The sequence below is a fragment of the Zonotrichia leucophrys genome, chromosome 1A (assembly GCF_028769735.1).
Source record: "Zonotrichia leucophrys gambelii isolate GWCS_2022_RI chromosome 1A, RI_Zleu_2.0, whole genome shotgun sequence".
Lineage (NCBI taxonomy): Eukaryota > Metazoa > Chordata > Aves > Passeriformes > Passerellidae > Zonotrichia > Zonotrichia leucophrys.
Window position 1 is genome coordinate 45,921,234 of NC_088170.1, and position 26,502 is coordinate 45,947,735.

A 26,502-nucleotide genomic window follows, 5' to 3' on the forward strand; every position below is an offset into this window, starting at 1 on the left:
GCTGCTGCACAATCATACACAAATCCCCTGTTTATAGATTTTTCCTTGGGATAAATGTACAGGTTGTGTGTCAGTGTTCCACACAAGTGGAGAATACATCCTGAACACTGAAAAAGGTTGAGTGTGCTGAACACTTTTCTGCTTGCAAGGATCTGCAATGCATTGACACACTCTCTTTCATGTAATAACACACATCTAGGGAAATAAGCAAACTAGAACTTGGTGTGAGATACGGTGAGCAGAGAAGGTGATCCTTACCTACAAAACCTTTGAGCAAGCTGTTTGTGTGCATTCTCACTCCCTCTCCCAGATTTCGTTAATTCACAGTCTCATAACCACCATGGTGTGTAAGTGGAGGAAGTCTGGCCAGTATTGTTTCTGTGAGATCCAAAGAACATGAAATGCCAGCTCTTGGGTCCACATGAACCATTCTGGTTCTTCTTGCCTGATGCTAACCTAGTACTGTGGGCAGACCTTGCTGAACTTTTAGGCATTGTCAGTTCTGAATGGATGGTCCTTCAATTCCACTCTTGCTGAGCAGCTTCCATGAGTCTTGGGCCAGATTTTTGGGCAATGGGGTTTTTTCTGGTTTCTTGTTTGAAATACACATCTGGAGTCAGGTTTTGCTGTTGGGCTAATTTAGAAATGAATGGTACATGGCAGCCTTGTTGACCATCTCCTCATGTTAGGATGCAGGGAATTCCCCTGGAGATGCACAATACCCTGTGTCTGCACTGTGAGATGTGAGAGTGCAGGCCTTGGGGTCTTTACATTCCTCAGTTTAGTGCAGGCAGCCATGTCCTCAGAATTGTCAATACAAGCCTTTTAACCCTTTGTTGTGCTGTTTCTTCTGGTATGTTTATATTACAAGTTTGTACATACACAGCATGCAAATAAAGACACAGTAAGTGATGTGCATTCAGAATGAAGGAGAACCTTACAAAACCCAAATTCTAGTCCTAAGGAAATTTGGATTGGCAGGCAAAATCCAGTTGGTTCAGCTACTCTGTGAGTGCTATTCCTGCTTGCTGGCAACAGTAATATTCTTCAGCTTAAAGTAAATGACTAGTGAATCCCCAGAATTGGAGGAATATGTACAAGTCTTACACAGTTTCCATAAGATCCCAGCTCCTGCAAAGGAGAAATTCTGGTGGTAGTTCTTCAAATGGGGATTTCCCATGGAATTAGAGTTATCTGAGCTAAAACCTGCCTTCCTATATAGGCCCACTGGATTAGCATAGATTCAAAAAACCAGCTGATGCAGTCATGCCTGGGATGCTTCCCTTCCAAAGCTGTCTGGGATCAGTAAAAAAGGTTTGTCTAGATTAGAATCTTACCCTTGACAGCTAAGTGTCTCCGCTATTTGCTGTCCTCTGATCTAGTGGTGATCCTTTCCCAAAATACTCAGTCTCCTGCAATTGGCAGCTCAAAAATTTCTGAATTCAGCAGTATGAGCCTCCAGCTCTGAACCCACAACAACTTCCAGGATCCCCACTACTTGCAGGAGTGAGCTGTGCAGCAGCTTGACCACACACTGGGAGACAGCCTTCTCTTTGGTCATTTTGAACCTGTCATGTCACACCTGGCAGGTTTTTGTGTTAGAAGAGATGGTGAAGAATTTGTCCTTAGTATTATCCAAACCATTCATGACTTGTCTCCTGATTTATCTGCCTTACATTCTGTCTTTCATTAGTCCTGTGCTGGAGTGCACACTCATGGTGAAGAAGGATAACAGCATCCTGGGCTGGTTTAGGAAGAGTGTAGCAGTCAGGTCAAGGGAGATTGTCCTTCCCCTCTACTCAGTACTGCTGAGACCACATCTGCAGTGCTGGGTCCAGCTCAGGGTTCTCCAGCACAAGAAAGATATGGACTGCCTTGAGCAACTCTGGTGCAGGGGCATAAAGATGCTCAAGGGACTGTGACATCCTGCATAGGAGGAGAGGCTGAGACAGCTTGGACTGTAAAGTCTGGAAGACAAAGCTCACAGGGGAACTTAGTGATGTGTATAAATACTTGACGAATTAAAAAGGAGTCAGATTCTTCTCACCTGAGCCCACCAACAGGATAAAAAGTAATAGGCATGAATTAAAAATCGGGAAATTCCCCCTGAAAACAAAGAAACACTTTTGTTTTTTTTACTGGGAGGGTGATCAAACACTAGAGCAAGTTACCCAGAGAGGTTGTAAACTCTTCCTCTGTGCACAGTCAAAAGAAAACTCAACACAATCCTGGGTAGCCAGGTAGAGGTGACCTTGCTTGGGCACAGGGGTTGGACTCATTGCTCTCAAGAGATCCTTGCAACCTCAATGATTAAGTGATTTGAGGTTGAGGAATGCTATTTGGTGGCTCTTCACAGTGCATCATTACTGCACCTCTCTGTATCTTTTACAGTTTTCTACAAAACTTTTGGGTTTGTGAAAGACACCTTGAATTTAGCATGTGGGCATGCAGTGTCATAATGATACTTGTTTCCCAAGTGTATATCATGTTTGGCTTTCAGGGAGGAAAATGGGTTGTGATGGAGCCTGCAGCTGATGTTTTCATAGAACCATCTTATTACAAATAATACCTCCTGGCTGCTATAAACTGGAGTGTACTTTTTTTGTTTTTTAAAGGGCATTTGTTTCTGATTTTGTGGTGGTTTTTACTATGCAGTTCTGTACCAACTAAGCCTTCTCTCCACTGCAGTGTCAAGGGCATGAGGAGTCTGTTGGCAGGTGAGCAATCTCATCTGCTCTGCAAGTAGACATTCCCTCAAACTCTGGAATGAGTGGAGAATTTAACCCAAAGCAAGTGCTGGTTTTGTTTACAGAGTAATTAAATTAGGAAAGAAAGAAATATGCATTTTTATTTTGGTGCAAAATAGTTTGCAGTTATCACTGTTTTGAATTTCAGAATTGTATCCTCGGTTTTTACAGAAGGATTTTGTGAAATCGAGCTGCAGCTGTAGTTGGGGCTAATGGAGTCACTTCTTTAGTTACAGCAATAAAGTCTGTTTATTTTTTTCATTTCCCTTTGCTGCAATCTGAGTGTTGACTTGCAAGTTAAATAGATATTTTGCTTTGTAAAGCCTTTTACCTCCAGACAAGTCCAGCAATTAAGAGTGAGCTGGCAAATGGGCTCATGTGAGTTGCGTAGAATAAAGACCAGAACTATACAACTTTTGGTGATTTTTCTGCATCCTTTGAATCCTAGCTGCTGTCTCCAACAGCAAGCCCAAACAAGGACAAATGCTGTCTTTAAAATGTGCTGCCTGAAGCATTTCATTCTGCAGTTTTGAAACTGCAGTTTAGGAATATTTCAGGCTGTATTGCAGCAGGGAGCTAGCCAAGGTGGATGTCATGCAGAGACATAATGGTGATTGTGATGTATTGAGAGAGTCCAAGGAATGAGCCTGAAGTAGGTTAGAGAGCACAGCTTGTTGAAATAGCTGACAAGGCTGTGAAATACAAAACAGATACAGTCTTTTGGAAAAACACAGTCTTGACAAAGATTTCCTAGTTGTGAAGCACTACCAGGCAAGAAAGTCCTGGCAGCAAATCTGAGGATACATGGAGGGGCAGTGTCAGAATAAGGCACCTGGGTGTTTTCTTTAAATAAAAAAACTAGCATCCCAGACCTATTTTTTTGAAAATACATGCTTCCTACAACAGCACTGACCTTGTGTTGCTGTCATGCATACAGCTATTCACCCATCATCTGACTGGTAGTTTTAAGTGAAGGAGCTTCTCTTTCTCTCAGTAAGCAAAGACCCCAAAGAGGAGTCTTTACCAAGACTGCAAGCTGTACCAGCTTCCCAGGAAGAGCTGTTTGTATGATCCCCAGTTTGTCACAATCTGAGGCTGAGACAAGGTTCAGGAGGTTGAAGATATACACTGGAAATGATGAAGGTCTTAATCCAGTTCCGTGTAATGCAACATCAGGAGTGCTTGTGGTGTGTGCCACAGCTTCTTACAGAAACTGCCAGGGCTGTGTCCTCTATCAGGAAAAAGCCCTCTAGGTTGCCTGCAAGTAGCTGTAGGATTGAGTTTGCCATTCCATAGGGTGTTAGGTGCTTACCCATAAACCTGCTCATTGATACCAGAGGCAAAGCTGAATCACAGGTAGAAACATTAAACTGATACATTTTATACAAAATTATTTAAATAGTTGCATAAGATCTCACCATGGACTGTATTTATTTCCATGTGCCATGTATATAAAGTTAAGATAATTTTACTGGAGCTTAGCTGGACACATATTGCCTTTGGAAAAACTTGGAATATCTTTGAGAACCCACACTCAAAACATACTAACATCTGGTTTGTGCCAGCAGCACATTTCAATTTTATATGTTCATTGTTACAAGTAAGGATAAATATGTATAATAAACTTATGTGTTGGAATGATTTTATGAATATGGTTTTGTCTGAATAACTATATCTGTTCCTTTTCATAGAGAGAAATTCTAGAACAGCAACAACAAGAGAGATATGACACAAATTTTCATAGTATGTGTATGTTCTGTGATCAAGAATTCACTGGAAACAGGTTTGTTTATTGCCCTGTTTGCCTTTGTTTTATTTTTTGATACCTACTCAGCATCTTTGTTTATGTTTTCAATGTCATTGAACCAGTTAATGCATAATGGTAGGACTCAGAAGGTAGAATTAACTTTAAGGTATAGTTTACGTATTTCTTTCAATTGAAGTGGCATTTTAAATAGATTCTGTCTTACTTCTCAAACTTTTTTATTTATTCCAGTGCAATTATTTCTACTACACAGTATGCTGGAGTTGGGAACAAACCATTTTAAAGAGAAACTTCTTTTTGCAACTGTTTTAGTGACAAGGACAGCTGTGTAAGCCAGTGTGATAGTTAAAAAAACTTTTCATCCAGTTGTATATTTTCTTGTTTAAAACTCACCTAACTAGTGTGAATTTGGATATCAAATGAAAAAGAGGAGAGGAAAATTAGAGTGAGAACAGAGGGCTTTACAACATCAGTCAAGTGTGAGCAAGAATTGCACTGAAGTGCATGCTCCAAAGGAACTGTGTTTATTCAGAGTAAATCAGTTTCAGTTGGGGAGGCCAAGTCTGTTTGCATGGGTAGTTCTGGTAATCTGGACAGATAGAAGCACCAGGGGTCATTTTCCTGCAGGTCATCCCAATGTTCTGTGAGTGTCCTTCTCTACTGCCTGGTGACAGTGGAGGAGCTTCATCCTCTGCTTCATCCTGCGTCTGACAGGCAGTGGGCATGATTGAAAATCATGCCTGGACCTGGTAAAAGCAAGTATCAACATTCAGATATTTCTTTAGTCCTCAAAAGCAGAAGCTGAGGCATATAGAGAGGTTGGGCACCTAAGGAATTTACCAGTATATCTCTGTCAGAAGAATATCTTATTTAAACATCCATTATTTTATTTGTGTACACTTTTGAGTGCCGTTCATGTTGCTGGTGCTGTGTGAAGCAATGTTGATGTAAAAGCACATTGCATCCAAGAATTTCTGCTCTGCTAACCAGCAGAGAGAAGTCTGACAAAGGGCTTTTTGGAATGCTTCTCAAGGGGGTTGTTTGAAATGTGATTTGCTTATACAGAGTAATGAATGAGCTTTGCTAACAGTGACGGTCAAAATAAACTATATTGTAATTTTCATTTAAAGGATTATATTTCATGCATGTGGATGGAGCAGTTGAAATGTTACTGAACATTCAGCAGAGCTGAAAATGAAAAACTTCCTGTTTCAATAAAATTGCATTCTCTATTTCCTAGCAGTGGCAGCAAGACTATTACTGTTTATTTAACATTGGCTTTTATACAGTTTTAGAGCCATTGGTGTATTTTAAATAAGTAATTAAATTATTTTTATGTATATGCAAAAATATGTAACATTCTATTTGAATGTCTTTTGTAGATCTGTTCTTCTCAACCATATGGCAAAAGAGCATGCCTTTAACATTGGGCTGCCAGATAACATTGTGAACTGCTATGAGTTTTTGGCTGTATTGCAGGGAAAGCTTGACAAGTAAGTAGAGTTTTGTTTGTTTTCAATAAACTTGGGTTGTATTTCTTTTAACTTGGAAATAGTAAAAATGAATTCCACATTTGTGACTACTTAAGAAGAAGCAAAGAGAACATGTAAGTTTATTATGAGTCCTCTTAGAAGTCTTTTTGTTGCCTTGTTCAAAGCCAGTTCCTAACAGCTAATAGTATGAAGTCAAGTGCCATGTTTCAGTTAGGTGTTACACAGTTTGACATCACTAATAGCACATGCCTTTTTCTTATAACTGTTAGCATTAATGTTCTTTCTCATCGTGACAAACTTTTTGCTAAACATCTCCTTAACTGCTGAATACAGAGTTCTTGTTCCAGTCTTCTTTTGCCTCCATCTACCATCACTGTGGGATGTTTGCTCTCTCCCCTTTGTACAGCTTAGAGAGCCAACCCAGAGCAGAAGGGGATAGATACATGTTAACTTTTCCCAGAAAAGAAGACATATTAATGCCTTTTCTTTTATGGTTGGTGTTGCCTAATGCACTGAATTGCCATGCTCACTGATAATTTGCAGCCCTACTCTTTATCAGTAGGACCTGAGGCTTTCAGTTCAAGGCAGTTTTCTCAAAGCTGATCCTCTCTGTAGTTAATGCACATGCTGAAATTGTGTCCAGAGTGGTGAAAGGCCACTCCCCCTACAGCTGAGAATAAACATATTAGCTGTGCTAGTAGAATAGTACCTGAGAATAAATTACTAGAGGAGAAAAATCTTGTTTCAGGCAAATAAGACTGCATTATGTATGCTGACAGAAAGCCTTCTGTACTCTTCATGGGAATGCCTTTCTCAAGTAGAGCAAACACTTTGCTGTTAGCAGGTGGAGCAAAGCAGATATTAAAATTCATAGATGTATTCTGGCATCAGACCTATGATTCCCCAGCAAGGCAATCTTGATTTGAAGTCTGCAAGCATAGGGAGAATTCAAAACTTCTTAAATGTCTTGAAAGGCAGGATAATACTGAGAATCCTGAATTCCTGCTGCACACAAAACATCTGAGGGGAATCTGGAAGCAAAACAGTTTTATGATGCTGATTTACGGCAATGCATGTTCTTCTGTTTTGTTTGAATTGCTCTGGAATACATACTGTGGTAAAATTCTCATTTGTTAATGAATGTTTTCACCTTCTTAAGTAATGTGTATATACACCTAAATAATACTTTCCTGTCTATGTACATATATGCATGTACCTATGTGTATGTATGTCTGTCTGTGAATTATATATACTTCTCTGTGTGTGTGGATATGAATTTACTTACAGAATTTTACTTAGGATTTCAAAACCCATTGACCACCCTGGCAAACTTTCATTTGCCCTCCCTGTTGAGGTACAACTATAAAAACTTCCTGTTTAGCTAATTTAGATTGTTTCAAAAGATAAGTAGTATGTTCACAGTTTGTTTCTTTTCAATCTGAATTACAAAGGAGCAATTACAGATGGATTGGATGTTAGTGTAAGTCCATGCTGAGTTACAGAGCTCACACAGTGAGCAATCAGCAGCCTTTCTGTGCCTACTTTGGGTAATCAGACTTTTCTCCCACTTTGCATATGGGGCAAATAGTAAATTTTTTTGTTATCTATATTTTTCATTTTTTGTGATTGTTATTTCTGTTTGACTCTACTGTGATCTAAGATTATCTTGTAATTATTTTTTTTTTCAAATAAGCTTTCTGTTTCTTTTAGTTTGCTGTGACATGCTTAGGTTAATTGTATTATATATAACTCCAGCTTATTTAAGTTTATTATTTTACACTATTTTCAGTTTAACATGTTTAACAGTTTAACCTGTTTACCTTTTTATCTTAGCTTGCAGTGTTTATACTGTGAAAAAGTCTTCAGAGACAAAAACACACTTAAAGATCACATGAGAAAGAAGCAGCATCGCAGAATCAATGCCAAAAATAAAGAATATGACAAATTCTATATCATTAATTACTTGGTAAGTAGTTCTGTGAATAATTAGCAAATTGACTAAAGAGATACAGACATTATCTAGTTAAAAGTTAATAAATCAAAACTAGCAATTAGTATAAAGGTCAAAAATCAAGTGAAGTATTCTTAAGAAGTATGCTCATTTATGGTGTGATATTCTGGATAATTGTCAAACTAAGCACTAGTAAACATTTTTTGTTGAGATTTGATTTTGAGAGATGCAAGAGTGTAGCTTGAAGAGACACTAATCATCATGTCATTAGTGCTCAGTCTCTGCTTTAAAAACAGAAGGCAAGGTAAGATTGAGCAATTAAGTAAATGGAGGCCTAACTTAAGGCAAGTTGGCTTCGAGCTCATTTTCTACAAACCTGAAGCTGGAAGTGCTCTTCAGAGGATAAATTAAATGCAAAGAGGAGGAAAATGAAAGACACAGAGATGAAAGAAAAACAGTTAGTTTTTAGCCTCCAGGTAGGTGTATGTTGCTAAATATTTTTTTTATCTCAGACCTCTGAGAGAGTGTGCATGTGTATGTAACAGATTTTCATTTGCTGCCTTCAACTTATGAATATAGAAGGTGCTTCAAAAGCTGCTGTGTTCTGTCCCAGAAATAACTGTGGTTCACCTGAAGTAGTTTTTGTGCCTTCTACATGTGCTAATATCCAGGTTATAAATAGGTATTCATGACTGTTTTACCTACTCTTTCCTTTTGATTTTTCTCCATGGGTGTTACTTTATTACTGAGAAGAAAAATTTATATGTTTAATGCTCTGCCAAGTCCCTTCTACCCAAGACAGAATGATTTCCCTTGGTGATATTCTATATTTTTCTTCCAAAGATCAATGATCTGAGACCTGGAGGTTTTTTCCCTAGATATTCAAATTTCACAATGTTGAAAACTGACCTGTATTTGCTACACAGTGAGGAAAAAGTTGTGAAGCTGTGTAGGGTAGATGTTCTTAGATCCTCCACAGAACTGAGCATTTACTTCTCCTATGGAAGTTAACAGATTTTAATTTCGTATAATTGTTTTAAGTGATTTTGATAGTTTCTATCTTCTCTGCTTGTCCTGCATGAACTATTATGTTTTTGAACTTGGCATCTTTTTAAATTATCTTTTGTCTCTCATTTGCATTCATTGGTTACATTTTAATCTGTTCCATCTTAGATCAGGAAATTGAGCTAGGTGACTACCCAAGGTCAAAAACAGACTAAAAACTCTGTCTTTAAACACTTATAAGATGGTTCACTATAAAATGTATGTTTGCACACAGGAAATTTTTTTGAATGTTCCTACATAATGGAAAGTGTTTGCTTTCCAAACAGCCTTTTACAACCCTTTTTTTTCTGCACAGAGACAGGAAGACTAAAAGGAACAACCTCAGTTTCTTCACTAGGAGTTCAGTAGATTGGCATTTACATTTTAAGGAGGAGATATTCTGTAGAGCACATACATGCTCTACAGTAGATTATATTAAATGTGATAGGATGGATTTTTTTCAAGCTGCAGCTATATTCAGTAAATTCTAGATGTGACACAAGATCTGCTTTTTGTAATGGCTCAATGTAGTGATTTTCTTTCTCTCCCCTAACACCTCACAACTTACCAGAAGTTTTTTAATGTGTACTATCAAGATTTACTCATTTTTCCCAATGAGTGTTAGAGGTCTGTGCTTCACATTGCTCTAAATGTCCAGGGGATTATACAGTTTCAAAGACACAAATATGGTTTACATATCACATCTGAAATGATTCCCCAGTGGATTTGGAGGTCTTTTGACTGTATTGTGTAAGTGTAGAAGATTATACCAATCCTGCAGAATGGCTTGAAGTGTTAATTCAGAGAGATGAACTGGTACTGGAGTGCAAAGAACTAAGCAACAACGTATTTATGATATATAGATGTAGAATTCCTTATTTTCTTTTCTTAAAAAAAAAAAAAACCTAATTTCCTTGTTTCTCTGTGTGTATTATCCTGTGGCCCCATGGCACACCTTGCACAAAGAGCCAAGTAAAAATGGAGAGAGAAGAACTTTGTAATGTGGTGCCTGCTGGAGGCCATGAAAGAACAGAAGGCAATATTAAAACTCTCTTATTCCCAGAGGAACAGAGGCAAACCCAGACTGACAAGACCTTCCTTTTTGTATTCACCTGATTGTTACCAGCAGCACTTTTAGGTATGGAGTATCCTTTGTAGGAAGGCCAGATATCTGTTTTCAAATTGACTAATGGCATGTATCTACATACAGTATGTAGCATCAGTGAATTAATACACTTATAACTAAACTAGACAGCTGAGACATGGTACCTGCTACTTACTAGAAAGCTTGTTTCACAAAGCCTTTATTTTCCTCAAAAACAAAAAGATGTTTTGTCCTTATTGCCAAGCTCTATGTCATCTCTATTATCTGGGGGCCAGGGGAAGAATATTTTATTATGGGAATCACTTTTTATATTTAACCTCTTTTGATTTGTAGTGTGTATTTTGTAAAATAGTAAAGGGAAACTCTTCATAAGTTGGTGATGATTCAAGATTTAATAAAATCCCCCAACTGGGGAATGCTTCATATTGAAATTCATCCAATGTGGATTAACTAACGTTGGGGTAAGGCCATCTCCTCTTCCTGACAGACCATCTCGAGTCCTGCAGCAATATAAACCACATAACATAACTCAGATCATCACAGCAAGGCAGGTGAGAAAAAGGGAAAATTTGCAGGGGAAATCAGCATATGTTTGGCGTTTGTGAGCTGCACAGGCCTGGATCTCCATTTGCATGTAGTTTGGGAACTGCTCTTTAGGGAACACTGCTTGAGATACCAGCTGCTGTTTCTAGTTTCTCCCATCTCTGCACTTTTTTCAAGCTGGGATGTGTTGCCTCAGTGAGGCACACAGACTTTCTTCCTGTAGAATTGCACTCTATTGCAAAGGTAATTTGCCAGTGAGGCATTTCATCTCTGTGCATTTAGACTACATTTTGGAAGAGGAATTAAACCACACACATTTGCATGTTCTCATTTTTCTATAGCATCATCCTCTCTGTGAGGCACACAGAAAGTATTTAAAAGAAAAAGTTGTTTTTTCTTGAATATATAGCAAGGCCTTCAGGGTTTTTTTAATTATGCATTTTCTAGTGTTTGAACTATTAGCAATGTCAAGTCTCATTTTTTCTCTGGTTTTGTTAAGAATTTCTTGGGAATCTCTAGAGATCATTCCTGGCAGCTCTTGCATCTTGCATGAAAAAGCAAAGAAAATTGAATACTTAACAAAGGCACCCTTGGTCCCAGATGCCCATCAAGCTGGAGAACTGAAAAAGTGTTAAAAAAAGAAACAACTGAAGGATTTTAGGAATGTTTCAAAGAACTCTTTTTCCACCCAATTGCTCAGATTCAGTCTCCTGCCACTTTCATCACAGTGTTCCTAGTTATCCATTCACCATGCAATTTTCCAGTGATATAAGACCTGGTTAGCTTTTAGCTTTTTCCTTTTCTTTTTTTCACCTCTGAATATAAATAGATGAGGGAAACAGAGACATCTTACAAGCTCCCTCTCTGCCTTCTTCACAGAAACACCATAAAAAACATCAGCAATAACAAAGTTCAGGCATGTTTTTTCCCTTTCACCTTCAATTAAAAGGTGAAGCTTAAGGCTGCTGTTTTGAACATACTCTCTTGTGCTGGTAAGGGGAAACATGGTGAGCATTCCTCTTCATTTTGCAGTGGTTGTGAGCCACTATGTGCTCATTAAGGTGTTAGCATTAGCAGACATAGGAAAGGAGTGTGCAGCTGGGAGAACATGTGGTGAGAGGTGTTAATGGCTTCATGATATCTCACAGTAATGGTGACATTAATGAGTCTCCCCTCTCACTCAGAGAGCTTACACACTACCATGTAGTATCACTGAATTAATTACACAATTTTCTTTCTGTAATATATGATGACATTATGTTTAGAGCTGTCTAGGGACAATTATTTATCATTTTCCTGATAGACACTAACAACTTTAAAAATTCTCATTAAATTGTTAAATGATGGATATCTTTTCCTTCTTTTTCCAAACACCCATAAAGGCAATAATCACACTTGTTACTAAGAATGTTATTAAATATATTTATTAGTAGGAACATTTCAATAAAATCAAATAAAGTATTATCTTTTTATTCACTGTCTTTTTTTTTTATGGGACAAGATCATCAGTTGTAATCTTTGTGAATCCTCCATAGCCATCAGGTTCGAAAATACTATTCTGATTACTGGTTAGTTTGCTTGGGTTTATTTTTAAAGACAAGAAGAATCCCAAGAAAGAAAAACACTAGCTAAAGATCACTGCTGGTATTTGAGTAGAGCCCTTCAGCTTTTTATTGCCTGTTATTTATATCTCAGTCCTGCTGAGAGTGCTCCCATTGTGCTGAAGGCTGCACAAATGTATTGTGATATACTTCTTGCTGAAGGTCTTTAAGGTATAAATAAACAACACAAAAAGCAAAAGGAGGAACAGAACACCATGAATAGATGTGCTTACGTTCATGTCTGAGAAGAGGAGGGAAGACAAAGTGGAGCTCTGTGCCCTGGCTCTCCTGCTCTCTGGAACACTCTGGCTGAGCTGACACCAGAGCACTTTCTGGAGCACTTCAGCTAAGCTGAAGTAGTTGCAGGGAATGTTTTTTGTTTGCACTGGCACAGCCTTGGCAAGGACAGCTCTGAGGCTGCAGCTGGAGCCTCAAGTGGGGCAGCTGCATGGAGCAGCACCTGCTGCTGGAAAGGCAAGGTGGGCAGGTGGATTGAGCAAGTGGGAGGGCAAACCTGGGGTATTGATAACATACCTGCCTCAGGAACCCTTTAGAAATGTTGCACTGTAGGGGGATAGAATATAAGAAAATAAAGGTAGTATAGAAAGTAATCTTACCCCCTAAGGAGTTGTAGCTGGGTTAATTATTAGAGGTTAGGAGCAGGCCTGACTTTAACAGGCCACAGCTGTCACCAATAAGAAGAAGAGTGTTATAAAAGAGTGGATTGGTTGGTTAGTGCAGGAAGAATAAAGAGTTAGTGCTTGGAGGAGCTGCCTATGAGAAACATCAAGGAGGTATGAAACTCTTGCAATAAGGAGACAACAATATGAAACCTTTGCAATATAGTGACAACGTTGCACCACTGGTTTTATTGAGAACTCTGTGCCAAATCATCTTCCTCTCAGTAGTGTGGGAAATGCCCTGTTAAATGATGAAAATAATTCTTACTTTAAAAATTCTTCCTAAAGCAGTGTTGTATGACTACCTTTTACTCACAGCAATACTGAAGTGATCCAAAATAAGGTATTTATTGGGACTTCTGAGATGTTCATTCAGTTCAGTGAAATGCGTGATGAGAATCAGGAAATGTTTTTGTCTTTTCTTTTCTTTTTCCCCCCAGGAATTTGGAAAGTCCTGGGAGGAAGTGCAGTCAGAGGATGACCGGGAATTACTCGATAGCCTAGAAGAGTAAGAGTTACTTATGTACCCATTACACAGACTTGCAGGACCATTATTTTTTTAAGTAGTTGCAGGGAAAATGCTGTGCACAGTTAGCACACAGTTTGAATTCATTTAAGCCAATCAAATCAACTCCAAATTGTCCTCATTAAAAACACTTTTCAGCAATGAGAGCTGTAAACTCCATATTTCATCCACAAGCGTGTTTTTTGTTTCCCTAGAGCTCAAACAAGAGCCTTCTGAGTTTGTAATGTTGTAGACAAAATGCATTATTGTTTAGTTTTGCACCAGAAAACAGTTGAACAGATTCTGCTCAAATTTAAAAATTGAATGTAAGCATCAAAAGTGTCAGTATGAAGAAGAAATTGTATTAAAAATTTGATTAAAAATTAATAACTAGGATTAAAGAAGGATTTCAAAGGAAGCCTCTCAGTAGTGCTGATTGAGGGCAACATCCACCTCCTCTGCATTCTTCTGTGGTCCAGACCCTCAGATCACTGCAGATGTGATTTCCTTGGCCATAGCAAATTGAATAAGCAGAGAGTAATTTATGGGAATCAAGGTCCCTGATCTTCCTGATTCTCTCTGTGACTTGAGGGTAATTTTACGTGACTCTGCCTGGTGCAGTAATAGTTCTATCTCTCAGCAGCGTTAGGATTTAAATGTTTTGGTGAAGTATTCTATGTGTACTTGTCTAAATGTAGCATAAGTGAGTAATTAATATTTCATAAGTAAATAACACTTAGAGTCAGTTCTGCCTGATGGTTTTTACTTTGGCTGGTGTATGGAAAGATTAGAAAGGTATACAGGAATTTTAAAAGACCTCAGAAAAATAAATACTGAAGGCAATATTAAATGACTTGCCAAACTGGATAGAAATTGAAGTTAGGATTCTGTTTATTAGTGCAGACAGTTTGAAGTAGGATTAAATGACTGTCTGCATAGAAATTACCCAATATCAACTGCTCAGTCTTTCTCAAATTTCTAATTTTTTTAGACTCTACACCCGATTGTAATCATGTATCCAGCTATAAATCCACACTGTCTTTTCCACCCCTTTAAAATACTCAGTTTCTCTGGATTTATTTCTAGTGTTGTGAAAGCAGAATCTGAATTGCCCTTTCTCAAAATGTCTCTTCTATTTCCTAAGACTAAATGAATCTTTTTGACTTTTATTCCTAAGAGATTGGTCTGACTGGGAAGAGCATCCTGTATGTGCAGTTTGCCTGTTTTGTGAGCAGCAAGCAGACACCACAGAAAAACTCTATCTTCACATGCAGGTAAGAGTTCCTTTACATAACAGCTTTTTCATCAGTGTGGAATTAAAAATCGTGATTGTAACATCTTTATTAAGGGCAAATCAGCTGCTGCATTAAAATGCCCTCTTCAGCACAGAACTAAAGGACTGCATGCACCTCCAGCATCTATTCTTTAAAACATGCAGAGAAGTCAAGCTTTACATTAAGAGTATGACTATTACTCGTGAGTGTACAGACTGCTACAGGCACTAAAGAAATAGCATCTTTTATATCATAGTGGTTTCATGATTTAATGTATTTTATGGTTAGCATCTGTGCTTCAGTTTTAACAAACTATTTGACAGTATTAAATATGAATGCAAAAGTTTCTGCTGAACCAAGACTTCTGGGGTTTGTTTCATGCTTTCATGCTTTTGTATCTGTGTATTCATGTATATGTCTGTGTCAGCCCATGAAAAGCTGAGCTGTTTTTAACTTGGAATAGTAGAAGTAGTGGAAATAAGAGGTTTTTTTCCTTCCTTTTTTTTTTTCCCTCCAGAAATCACATGGATTTCACTTTCCTAAAATAAAGTCAGAGCATGGTGAGTAAGAGGGGCTGTAATTGTCAGCATTTGCCACTAGTGTGGAGAAAACCACATCATAAGAATAGTGGAAAACAAGTTTATCTGTTTTATTTTTGTAGAGACATTTAACTTTTCCATAATGGAAACTGCTTCTGCCAGCTTACAAAAGCAAGCCAAGAACACTTTATTTTTATGGAACTGTTGCTGCTGCCAAGGATGTGTGCTATTTTCTTTAGACCCTTTGGGTTCTTTTGCAGAGTAGCTTCTACAAATACCTGCTCTATGAGTTCTAGGTCTGGCTGCTGGAGACTTGGAAGTATTAGTATTTTTATTATTAGTTTTGTTGTTATTATTGTTATACCTGTTAATGCTTGCCTGCAAGCTAGGAGCTTTGTTTGGCCAATGTTTGCCTTTTGCTATAGAATAGAATCATTTAGGCTGTGGAAACCTTTAAGATCCTTAAGGCCAGCTATTAACCCAGCACTGCCAAGTCCCCACTAAACCATGTCCCTGAGTGCCACATCTACACTTATATTAAATATCTCTAGGCATGGTCACTCAAGGACTTCTCTGAGCAGCCTGTACCAAGGCTTCACAAGCCTTTTGGTGAAGAAATTTTTCTTAATATCCAACTTTAATCACTTTTTACCTGGAAGAAGAGACTGACCCCTACCTGGCCCTTTCAGGAAGCTGCAGAGAGTGATGAAGTCAGTCTGGAGCCTCCTTTTCTCCAGGCTAAACAGGGGGGCAATCCTTGCCCTGCTCTCCACGCTATTGCTGATACAGGCCAGGTGCCATTGGCCTTCTTGGCCCCTGGGCATTGCTGGCTCGTGTTCAGCTGCTGTCACCAGCACCCCCAGGTCCTTTTCTGCTTCCCCCAGCCTGTAGCACTGCATGGCTTGTGTCACCAGTTGCAGGACCCAGCACTTCACCTTGTCAAACACAATACACTGACATCCTGACCCAGGCTCATTTCTAACAGGCCTGGTTTTATCCCTTACCCCCTTCAAATCTAGTTTGAAGCTGTCTCAATGAGCCCTGCTAACTCCTGTGCAAGGATCCCTTTCCCCCTCTGATTCAGGTGTACCTCATCTGTCACCAGCAGACCTGGGGTCATGTTGACACACCCATGATCCAAATACCTCAAATTCTTCCAGTGACACCAGGCTTGGAACCAGGTATTGATCTGCTGGCTCTTTCTGGTTTTCCCTCATTATTCCTTGCAACTGGAAGGACAGAGGGAAACACTGCTTACATTCCTGATCCCTTAACTAGGCTTCCCAAGACCCTGCAGTCTCTCTTGATTGACTTGGGATTTCTTGTTTCAACTTCATTACTGCCCACCTGAAAAATAACAGATAATTATACTAACAGATAATTACCCATAAGGGCAGGAAGGTTTCTCATCGCACATTGAACCTGAGCCCCAAGGAGGCAGCAGACTTCCCCTAAAAGTGAGTCTGGTTGGCATTTTGGCCTTCATCCCCTCCAACAGGGAACCTTCTGTGACAGTGAGCTGTATGTTTTTCCTTATGGGAGCAGCTGTTTTGCAGGGCACAGGCTGAGTTAACCCCGGGGGCACCTCTGTGCTGGGTGAACCATTGTCCTCATCACTGCTGGGTCCCACTGCAGGGGCTCACAGCTGTCACACCTGGGGACATGGGGCAGTCACAGAGGAGACAGGTCTGCTGAAAGGGACTGCCCCTGTCCCTGAAGTCACTGTGCTCAGGCAGGGCAGGGGATCCTCCAAACCGTGCATCCTGTCTGCCTGCTGGGGCTGGCCCAGGGAAGCCAGGGTACAATGCCTATAGTCAGTCTCTCTCTCATTTCCCAAGATTCTTCAACCTACTTGCCTCCTCCTGAACCTCTGTCACTAAGCCTAAAGACAGACTGAGAGAAAACAAAGTGTTTGTAGTTCTTGCACTAAAAGAAGGGTTGGTTTCCCAGCAGCTGGGAATAAACACTTATTCTGTTAATTTGCTAACATATAGCATGCAGGCAGTGCTGTCTTTGGTAAACTCTTGTCAATCCTTATGCTTAATCCAAGCAAGCATTTCTAAATTAAGACTTATGTTACCCAAGTGCTTGTTCACTACCATCTCTCCCAGGTCTGAACTTCTATCAGCAAGTAAAGCTAGTGAATTTCATCAGAAGAGAAATCCATCATTGTCGTTGTTACAACTGCCAGGAGAAATTTGAATCCAAAGGAGGATTGATAAGTCATATGGAAGAGACCAAACACATTGCATTCCTGCCAGCCAGGTCTACATGGGATCAACCACAGTAAGGGCAAATACATTTCTTCCAGCATTTATACTTTTACTTGATAATTTCTGTGAAACAGTAAGTTGAAGGTTCTGGGGTTTGCAAATACAACAGTGCCCTGAGCTCCCTAACTCTAGTGGCTCAGATAAAATAATAAATGCTCTCAGAACTACTCAGAATTAGAAATCTCTATACAGTCTGAAGATAAAATGAACATAGGTTACTCCTCTTCTAGTTGCATCCAGGATGCAATGTTCCTATACATGGGATCTGCACTTTCAACTCACTATCCTAGAGAAGTTTGTTGTTGCAAAATTGTTCTAGAACCAAGTCAAACCCCTTCTTTTGCATGTCTAATGTGCATATATGCATGATGTCTAACTAACTTTAGCATCAAAAACAATTGGTAGTTTACCCTTAGTTTTTTCTATGGAAAATAGAGAGGCAGTGTAACAAAGCACTGGTTCAGACTCTAAGTAAGCTGTATGGGTCCAGGAATGATGCTCTCTACCAGGTGGTAGAGCAGAGGGAGTGTTCTAATTCAAACACCTCAGTTCAGCCTTTGTTGAGGGACAAATGTGGATCTGTAATATCATATGGTTGAAGAAATAGGAGGAAGGGCTCGTCTGTTGTCAGCTCTTCTCTATGACTCCTCTACACTGTGTATACCTGCACTGTGCAGTTGATTTTTTGGCTGTGCTGTTTACTCTCATTCCAGATAACCAGACTTGCTCACGTTTCCTTTCTAAAATTCTTGTCTCAGACTCTCAAACAAAATGTGTGATTGTCTAGTAATCATGTTTTGTTGCTTTTAGGTATTATTTTCCTACCTATGAAAATGATACACTCCTGTGTACGCTGTCAGACAGTGAAGATGCAAAAGCTGAGGATCAAAGTGAAGAAGTGCCTGTTGTAAGTGAAGATATATCCAGTCTAAAAGCTCTCAAACAGAGCAGTGTTTTAAACCAACTTCTGTGGAAAGAGAACAAGAATCAGGAGAAATTTTGACTTGGAAGTACAGTGGCTGTCCTTTAGTGCTTTTTCTGCAAGATGAAAAAAACCCATTTCAAGACTGTTGGAATACAGTTAAACTCACAAATGTTATAATCATGGGATATTCTGGTGACATTATATAACATAAACAATAACATTATGATAACATAAATATTAAGAAGAGAATCCTAAATAAAAATTTAAGTATTAACTTTGTTGGTGTATCTTCCTTTAAATTTTAGCTTCATTTTTATATTGAGTGCTTGATTTTCTGCTAGGATCTTCAAATACCCTTACTGTGTTAGTGTTATTTAGAAAATTTTCATCTTTTTTTAATTTGTCCTGAATGAATCACAATATGAGTTCTATTTTAAGGCCACCTTGTGAAAGGTGAGAACAACTGAGACAACGTGTAAAGCCAGTGAGTAAATCTTCTGTATGCTATTGCTGTTAGAGAGCAGACAGAAAATGTAATTCTTGGTCTCGTGTGTGAAGAAAATCCTGCTCATTTTTCCCTTAGAACTTTTGGAAAAGAAAAATACATCTATATATCTCTATTAGTAATCATCAGTATTTAAGACATATGGTGCCTATTTTCAAAACTAGCTCAGAAACATCAGTAAAGCTCTGCCTGCCCCATGAATATCTGACTGTGAGAAAAGTCTAATTATTATAGGAATAATTGCAATATTGGCTGCATCAGAAATCAAAATTATTTAAAATATATTTCTTGTATGGTTATCAACTGAGATGTTAAAGAATGACTTAGGGAATTGCAGACACATAATCCAGATTAAATCCTAAAAATCTCAAGTCCAGAAAAGCTGCCATATTTCCTTTTCAAGTTCTCAAAGGGGCAGTAGGTCTTCCGCATGTCCAGAAAGAATCTCAATCTTGATAAGGTAAAGCTGCTCAGAGCATAGGTCCTGCTAGGATGACCCAAACTAAGTATTCCTGAAATGTTAAGTAGTTCCAGAATTCAGGTTTCTCTTTCCATAATATGTGTAACTTCTTTCAAAAGTGTCAGTACATTCTTTTTTCTTCTTCAGGTCAGTGTTAGAGCACTGGCTGAAAGAATTGAAGTCTTGGCTCAGTGCCCTTTCCTGCCTTTGCATAGCCCTCATTACCTGAAATTCCTTGCTATCAATAAGAGTTGTTGTTGTTGTCTTTTTATGGTGATTGTGAATTATAAAGCAGTCCCTGAGAGCAGGGGCTAAAGTGCAAAGCTTTAGCCATGTTCTGCTAAGCTTCTATGTCCCCCTAATTCACCCTGCAATCTCATTTGCATCAGTTTCTTTTCATTTGCATTGGACTGGTTTTCTCCTGCCATTACACATCACCCTCTAGCACCTCTCTTTGCTTTGTCTTTCATATTTTTTCTTAGGCCGTGGTGCTGTGGAAATAAATTAGACCAACAGGATTCTGAAAATGCACTGAGTAAGACAGATCAGTCACATAACTGCAGAGTGAAACAGAGACAGAAGCAGTATCTGACTCTGTCAAGAGGAAATGGGATAGAAGAAGTGCAGCAGGTGCTGAGAATACAGACAGAAAAAGGGGACAGTCATAGTCATATGTTTGCATTGGTACAAAACTCTGGGAGGAGCAAGCCCAATATTTTTGAACTAAAATGTCCTGACCATCTTAAATAAGCTACAATCTGTACTTCTTGCATTTGTAGAATTCTTAATTTCATACAGCAATTGCAATGGCTGTTGCTGCTTTTTTTGCCCCCTAATTTTCTCCAAGCAGTTATTTTCTTCCTAACTTAGAAATTTATGTCAGTCTTTGCTTTTTAGTCAGATTCTTAGCTGAGGAAATAAGAATTAATGGGGCTTACATTAGTGATGTGTGTTGAGCAGTGGAAAAAATCAGCAAAAGAACTATGGCAACAGCACATAATGAGTTTTATGGCAAGCCCATCTCAGGAGGGCACATTAAGGAGAGCATAAAATTTTACTGATATATAATAAAGTGAAATGGCAAAACATTTCCTAATCATAAGGAATGTGCTGCTGAGTCATTCAAATCCCTACCAAATGAAAACAATGTCAGCAGTATGAAATGACTGCTGTTCTGGTTCTAAGAGAAATTTGAAAAAGCAACGTTTCAGTGTAGAATCAAGAGACTATCTAAAGAGAAATTGTATGCATAACATAGACTGGTTGTCTGTTTTGAGTGAAGAGAAAAAGGGATTTAGAAAGAATTCATAAGCAGTGTATAACTGTTCGCTTGAAATATCAGGAACAGGAGGAATCAGATTAGGGTTGAGCTTGTTACTTCAGTTATGAACAGGCAACAAAGGTTTAAGTCTTTTGTAGGTTCACAGAGAGGGTTAGTTATGGATTCTAGGGTAAAAATCAAGCATTTTCATTTAGCACAATGATGCTTGTCGTTTTGCTGGAGCATACTTATTTGTTCGTATAATACCCACAATTTTCCCTAGGCATTCTTGTCCTCTTATCTGTTTTAAAACTGCAGCTATTTTTTGTCATAAATAGAGGACACAGTAATGACTGCATACAGTTATTAGGGGCAAATATGGGCTTCTAAAAAAAAGAGTATTTTTGGAGGCATTGCAACAAAAGTAATAATGCCTTAATTCTTGGAGTGAACAGAGTTCGGGTTGGCAAATACTCTTGAGAGAGTCAGATCATGAGAATGAGTACTTCTAATTGGTATGAAAAAATCTGCACTACTTTAACTCTAATGAACATTTCTTGCAATAATTCTTCCTAGCTTAGACCTGGACTCCTTATACACACTCACTTTTCTGTGTCTAAAGCAATGTTTAGAAGGACCTGGGTTAAAGGAAGAAAAATGCTTGTGTCCAGGTGACTGGTAATCCTTCCTGCCCTTTTTACAAATATCTTAATTATGTCTTTGATGCTTCTCCACACTCAGTTTAGTCTGACAAGTCTGTGCAGATTTAATCTGAGTTAAGGAGTTAATGGTTGTTGGCCTCCATTTAAGACACTGTTTTCTGTTTCTGTCTACATTTGCCTGGCATACTGTGAGAGCTGTCAGCATCTTCTCTTAGCTGCCTAAATGGTACCTGATGTGAGAAACACCAGACTAAGGCTCTGAAAAGTCTCTCTGCTGTTGTCCTTTCTCAGTGTCATCTTTGCCTCCCAATTCCAGTCAGATCTCTACCAGTGACTGAGTTGTTTGTTACAATCTCTCTCTCTCTCCTTCTTCCATTTAACGGTGTTTGACCTAAATCTGAGGTGGGACACTGAACTTTGAGGGGAAGTAAACAAGGTTACCAGTGTCCATTCTCAAATTCAGGTCCAGAGCAGACAGTGGACATAGGCCTTGGCATCATCTACTGTCTACTGCCAATGAACAGCCGCAAATTCCCTGGCTTTGCTCATGACTTGATGCTGTGTTAAAGGGCCTTGCATTATTTGCATTTTACTTAGATGTATACAGAGGCCAAAGAGAATCAAAGATCCCTGGGGAAAAGCTGCATTTCACATTGGCAACATGAAAAATACTTTGTTTCCCCAGGAGGTTTTGTTAAGTCTGGATGATTTCTGAGGTTTAGTAACAATGTAACAACTGAAGCATCTGTTTGTCAAATTATCAAATTATGCCTTTGTCTACTCTGCCAGGTATGTCAGACTTGGTTAGATAACAATTGTCACATGCAAGAGATAACTTATAGCCCTAGCAGGAATTACTGCTTCCATGCAGTAGTCATTAAAATCAGCAGCTGTAGAAATAGATGCAGCAGTGGTTGCATGTAAAATTATTCCTTTTTTTCATGAGCATTCAATGTTCTGTTCTTTTGAGTGCAGTTTTTTTCCGTTCTGTAGAAAGTTTTCTCCTACTAAGCTGTGCTCAATTTGACTTCTTCCACCAGGAAGAAGTTTTCAGTTGCTTCTTGAATTGGATTTTACATCTTTTGCCAAACTCTTGCTCATGAAGATGCAGACAAAGTAACTATTTTAGTGATTAACGTGTAACCCTTTAGTTGAATCACGTTTTATTTTTAAATCCCTGATAAATTCACTCTCTAAAATAATAATAAGAAGAGAAGGGGAATTAAGGATCTTTATAACTAAAAATACATCAGTTTTGTTTGCATAAATTTGGATAAAAATAAAAGTGCTTTTTTCTTCCACAAATGTACCTTTGAACACAATTCTGTCTATCTGGGTGACACTGGGAGAGTTGTTTAAATGCCCCTAATGACTGATTTGAAACCAGTTAGATAGGATTCCAATCAATACCTAAAATGAATATTGGCATCCTGCCAAGCAAAGATTTCCTGGTGTTTAGTTTTGTTTCTGGTTGGAAAAAACAAAACAGACATTCCTTAATATATGTGACAGTGTTTATGTACTAAATTTTGGGGGCTTTGTGCTGATTAAAAATAGTACAGTTCAAGAGCCTACCCTCTCTTGTTTCTACTGCTTATTCCTCATCTCTTCCTCTGCCACCATCCCTCCCATTACCACTGGCCACCTCCCACTCCTTAGTCAGGTTTACCTTGCAGTCTTGCATCTGAAAGCTAAACTAAATCTTATTCCAATATTATTCCAAGCTAAGGATTTAGTAGATTTTCATACATGTGCAGAATGCCTCCTATACAGACTAAGGGCTTTGGAGAGGGAAGGTAGATGAGTTAAATGTTTTGGAGTTCTCTAGTCATGAAGTAAAAGGCAAGAACAAGTTTTCTACATGTACATGGGATAGTCTTTGTAAAAAGAAGTAGTTAACACTACTTGTCTTGCAAAAGGGCTTTTATTAAATCAATAATGATAAAATATGTACTAATCTATTGGACATAATATTGGAGCATAATATAAACAGATGACTGGTGTCATCTGCTGTGCAGCCTGTAAATTGATGCTCTGGTAAGAGCACATACTACAAATAGAAAAAGAAATCTGGATTTTAGGTTTTTTTTCTAATTTCAAAGAATCAAATAGTATTTTATGTCTTCCTTTCAGAAGGCTGTGTCCATTCAACAGACTTGAATTTTTTGTCCAGGTATTTAGGGTAAACACTACTTGTCCCTCTGAATTTTGATAGAAATTGAAGTGGTCCTTGATGAGACACATGGTGATAAGGCAGCCATCTGTTTAAAAAGGGGTCCAATAAATCTCATTTTCAGTGACTGAATTAAAATACACTTGATCTTTAGCTCCTTTCATTTTATTAATTTTTCTATTAATTATTTTTCATTTACTTTATTTTTGTATCACATAATGTGGAAGACAGGAGGCTTAGAGCCTGGAAATGTAAATTTAAGAAAAGGCAGAAGCCATGTAATAGTGGTACAGCTTGAGATGCAGCATTTCCAAAAATGTGAAAGGTATGCCAATAAATGCATTTTTTTCCAGAATAATCAGAAATCTTGCAAAAATCTGAAATTAATTTTTTGTTTTCTGAATTTTAACTTTAATTCTCAGGAATGGGAGACATTGAGAATATTTATCACACAGAAATTATTAGAAGGCCTATTTAGGAAGTAGATGTAGCTTGTTTACACTTGAATACCAAGGAATAGACAGACCACCAGAATTAAAACCTCCCAGATCTCATGAATCCTTCCTAGAAATTCTCCTTCCCTTCCCACCCTCCTATTAGTCCTGATGTGTCAAATCTTGGAAGATTTTGAGGGCCTTTGGTTTCCCGTGGTTTCAGTGGGAGTTGCCAGGAGTGTCTTTCACATTCAGCCTCCCAATGTATTCACTCCCTTTGCAGACTGCTGCCGCCAGGAACTGCAATATGTCACACTACAAGATATTTTTCTAGGGAGCAGTGCCTGTTTATATGACAAAGAGCCACACAAGTGCTTGCAAAGACACCAAGGAAGGGAAAGACACTAGTTTTCTCCCCTCCCATCTCCAGCAGGTGAGTGACACCACTTCTCTCCTGTTCTGCAGCCAGCTGGCAACTTCCCTTGTCCAAAATACAGCTTTTCCTGTGGTGGGGGAAGGTAATGAGCTCCTCATCATCCAAGGACAGCCAGAAGAATGAGAAACCCTCCTGATTTCTTCTTCCAAGAGCACACTGTTTATATTAACCCTTCTCTGTTTTGAGGCAGAGCACACATTTTTATCCTTGCCTATCAGGTGGTGTAGGGGGATGCAGGCAGATGGTTCACTATCAGGCTCCAGATTTCTTTAACCCCTCCTTACTCTTGAGGGCAATAGCTAATATGCCAGATAAAAACACAACTAACGCACTACTTACTGATATTTTTTTTTGCCCAATGACTGCTGATATGGAAGTTCACACATATGCACAGATTATTTTCAGTGAAATCTCTGAATTTCATGGTTATATACAAGTAAGGTTTAGGGTGCTTTAAAACTGAGATAAGCAAGGTTCAAATTATGGGGTTTTACTCCAGTGACTGTTTGTCTGGATTTTATGCTATTCTCTGAAGCAGGAATTGTCCCTCCAGACCAACTGCCCTCAGCATGGGGGTTTAGATCTGTGCCTGTTTTGGTGCCAAATTCATCTTACATCTCTTTTGTGGCAAAACATCCATGAGACTTGAGAATAAGATAAGGCTGCCTGTGAAAAAACCACTTTAAACATTTTTAGGCAGAGGAAGGTGCCAGACCAAGTCCCCACTCCCTGTGCATCTGTACTAACTAGGTTCTTACATAGCATTTCCTCCCACAGCATGAAAGCAAGAAATGAACATATTTCAATAATTTAAAACCAGATGAAAACAACCTCCAGGGAAGACTGTGAGCTCCATATCTCACCTAGATGGAATTTCTGCAGCCCTGATACAAGTAACTATATGCTAGCAGATGCAAACATCTTTTCTTCTGGCTCCCTTTGCTGACTGCTTTGGGCTTTATTTTAGTGTGCTTGTCGCTATGGACTGGGCAGGAAATGCAGGTAGAAGCTGGAGTTCTGTATTTTGTGGCAAGGCCAGGTACCTAAGGGTTGTTACACAGCATCTGAGCTGTTCATAAGGGCCCCAGTGCCCCCCAGATGAGCAGAGTGGAAGAAGGGTGTGCAGTGCAGAGACGCTGCGGCACAGCGCGGTGACCAGGGCTCACCTGCTTTGGCTCTCTGGGCCACTGCACAGTGAGTTAATAAGCCTCAGTCTGGGGGTCAAGGCAGCTTTTGTGTTTCAGTGCTGTTTAAATTCTCCAGGTCCTGCAGGTAGTTGTTGCAAAAGTAAAAAGCACACAACTGCCACAAGTTTGCCATTATTGGAATAACAAGCTGCAGAGGTCCCACCTGTCCTTTTCTGTGTAGGTTTGCTGTTTTTACTTGAAATTGGTTTTGTCACCAGTGACAGATCACAAACTGCCTCACCTTTAGAAAGTTGAGGCTTTAGGCTCTGCATCCATTACTGTCACTTAACACATTGAGAGAAATGTAGAAACATCTGCTTCCATGCAACATACTACCAACTTCCTATGAAAAAATCAGATGTGATGTTTTGACAGCTAATATTGCTTAGCATGCAAGGCAAGTTCTACCTGAGATGGGCAAAACCACTGTCACTGAAGTAGAAAACTTGAAATGCCAGCTTCCTGGGCTGACAGGAATAGTACAGAGCAGGAATATTCAACCCTGTTTGTTCAGGAGGCACAGACAGCTTAGAAATTTGTGACATGCACAGAGTCACATATGAAGGATACGTATTTGCTTTTCCCGGTCATTTTGGAAGCTGCCACTGGAGCACCTGGCTGGAAACCACAGACAAAACTCTCAGAAGAAATGAAAGGACTAAGTGTGTCCCACTTTCTGGTTAATGAGAATTAGTGGGTTTTGTGTGAAAATACGTTCAGTGGTATAAAAGTTTCCTATAGACTACAATGGGTAAATGGCAGAGGCGAAAGGGCAGGAAGAGCTGTGGGGCTGAAAGCCAGCTATGCAGTGCTTCATCTCTCCGTTCCTGCTGCATTGCTTTTTTTAATGAAGTAAATGTTCAGAGATAGCAATCTGGGTCACTGAACTCAGATCATTCTGCAAGCACTTCAGCCCAGTAATACTAAAGAAGAGCTCAA

At 39.0% G+C, this 26,502-nt stretch overlaps 1 protein-coding gene across 1 annotated transcript in view; it reads left to right on the top strand.

Annotated features, from left to right (window-relative positions):
• Positions 1 to 18,724, top strand: part of ZNF277 (zinc finger protein 277) — a 41,283-nt gene extending 22,559 nt beyond the window's left edge. Inside the window, exons 5-12 of the mRNA XM_064702646.1 lie at positions 4,439 to 4,530; positions 5,895 to 6,005; positions 7,839 to 7,971; positions 13,370 to 13,437; positions 14,612 to 14,708; positions 15,226 to 15,268; positions 17,359 to 17,533; positions 18,331 to 18,724. Of these exons, the coding sequence (XP_064558716.1) occupies positions 4,439 to 4,530; positions 5,895 to 6,005; positions 7,839 to 7,971; positions 13,370 to 13,437; positions 14,612 to 14,708; positions 15,226 to 15,268; positions 17,359 to 17,533; positions 18,331 to 18,523 (912 nt within the window). The 3' untranslated portion in view covers positions 18,524 to 18,724. The remainder of the gene's footprint in view (positions 1 to 4,438; positions 4,531 to 5,894; positions 6,006 to 7,838; positions 7,972 to 13,369; positions 13,438 to 14,611; positions 14,709 to 15,225; positions 15,269 to 17,358; positions 17,534 to 18,330) is intronic.
• The last annotated feature ends 7,778 nt before the right edge of the window (positions 18,725 to 26,502 follow it).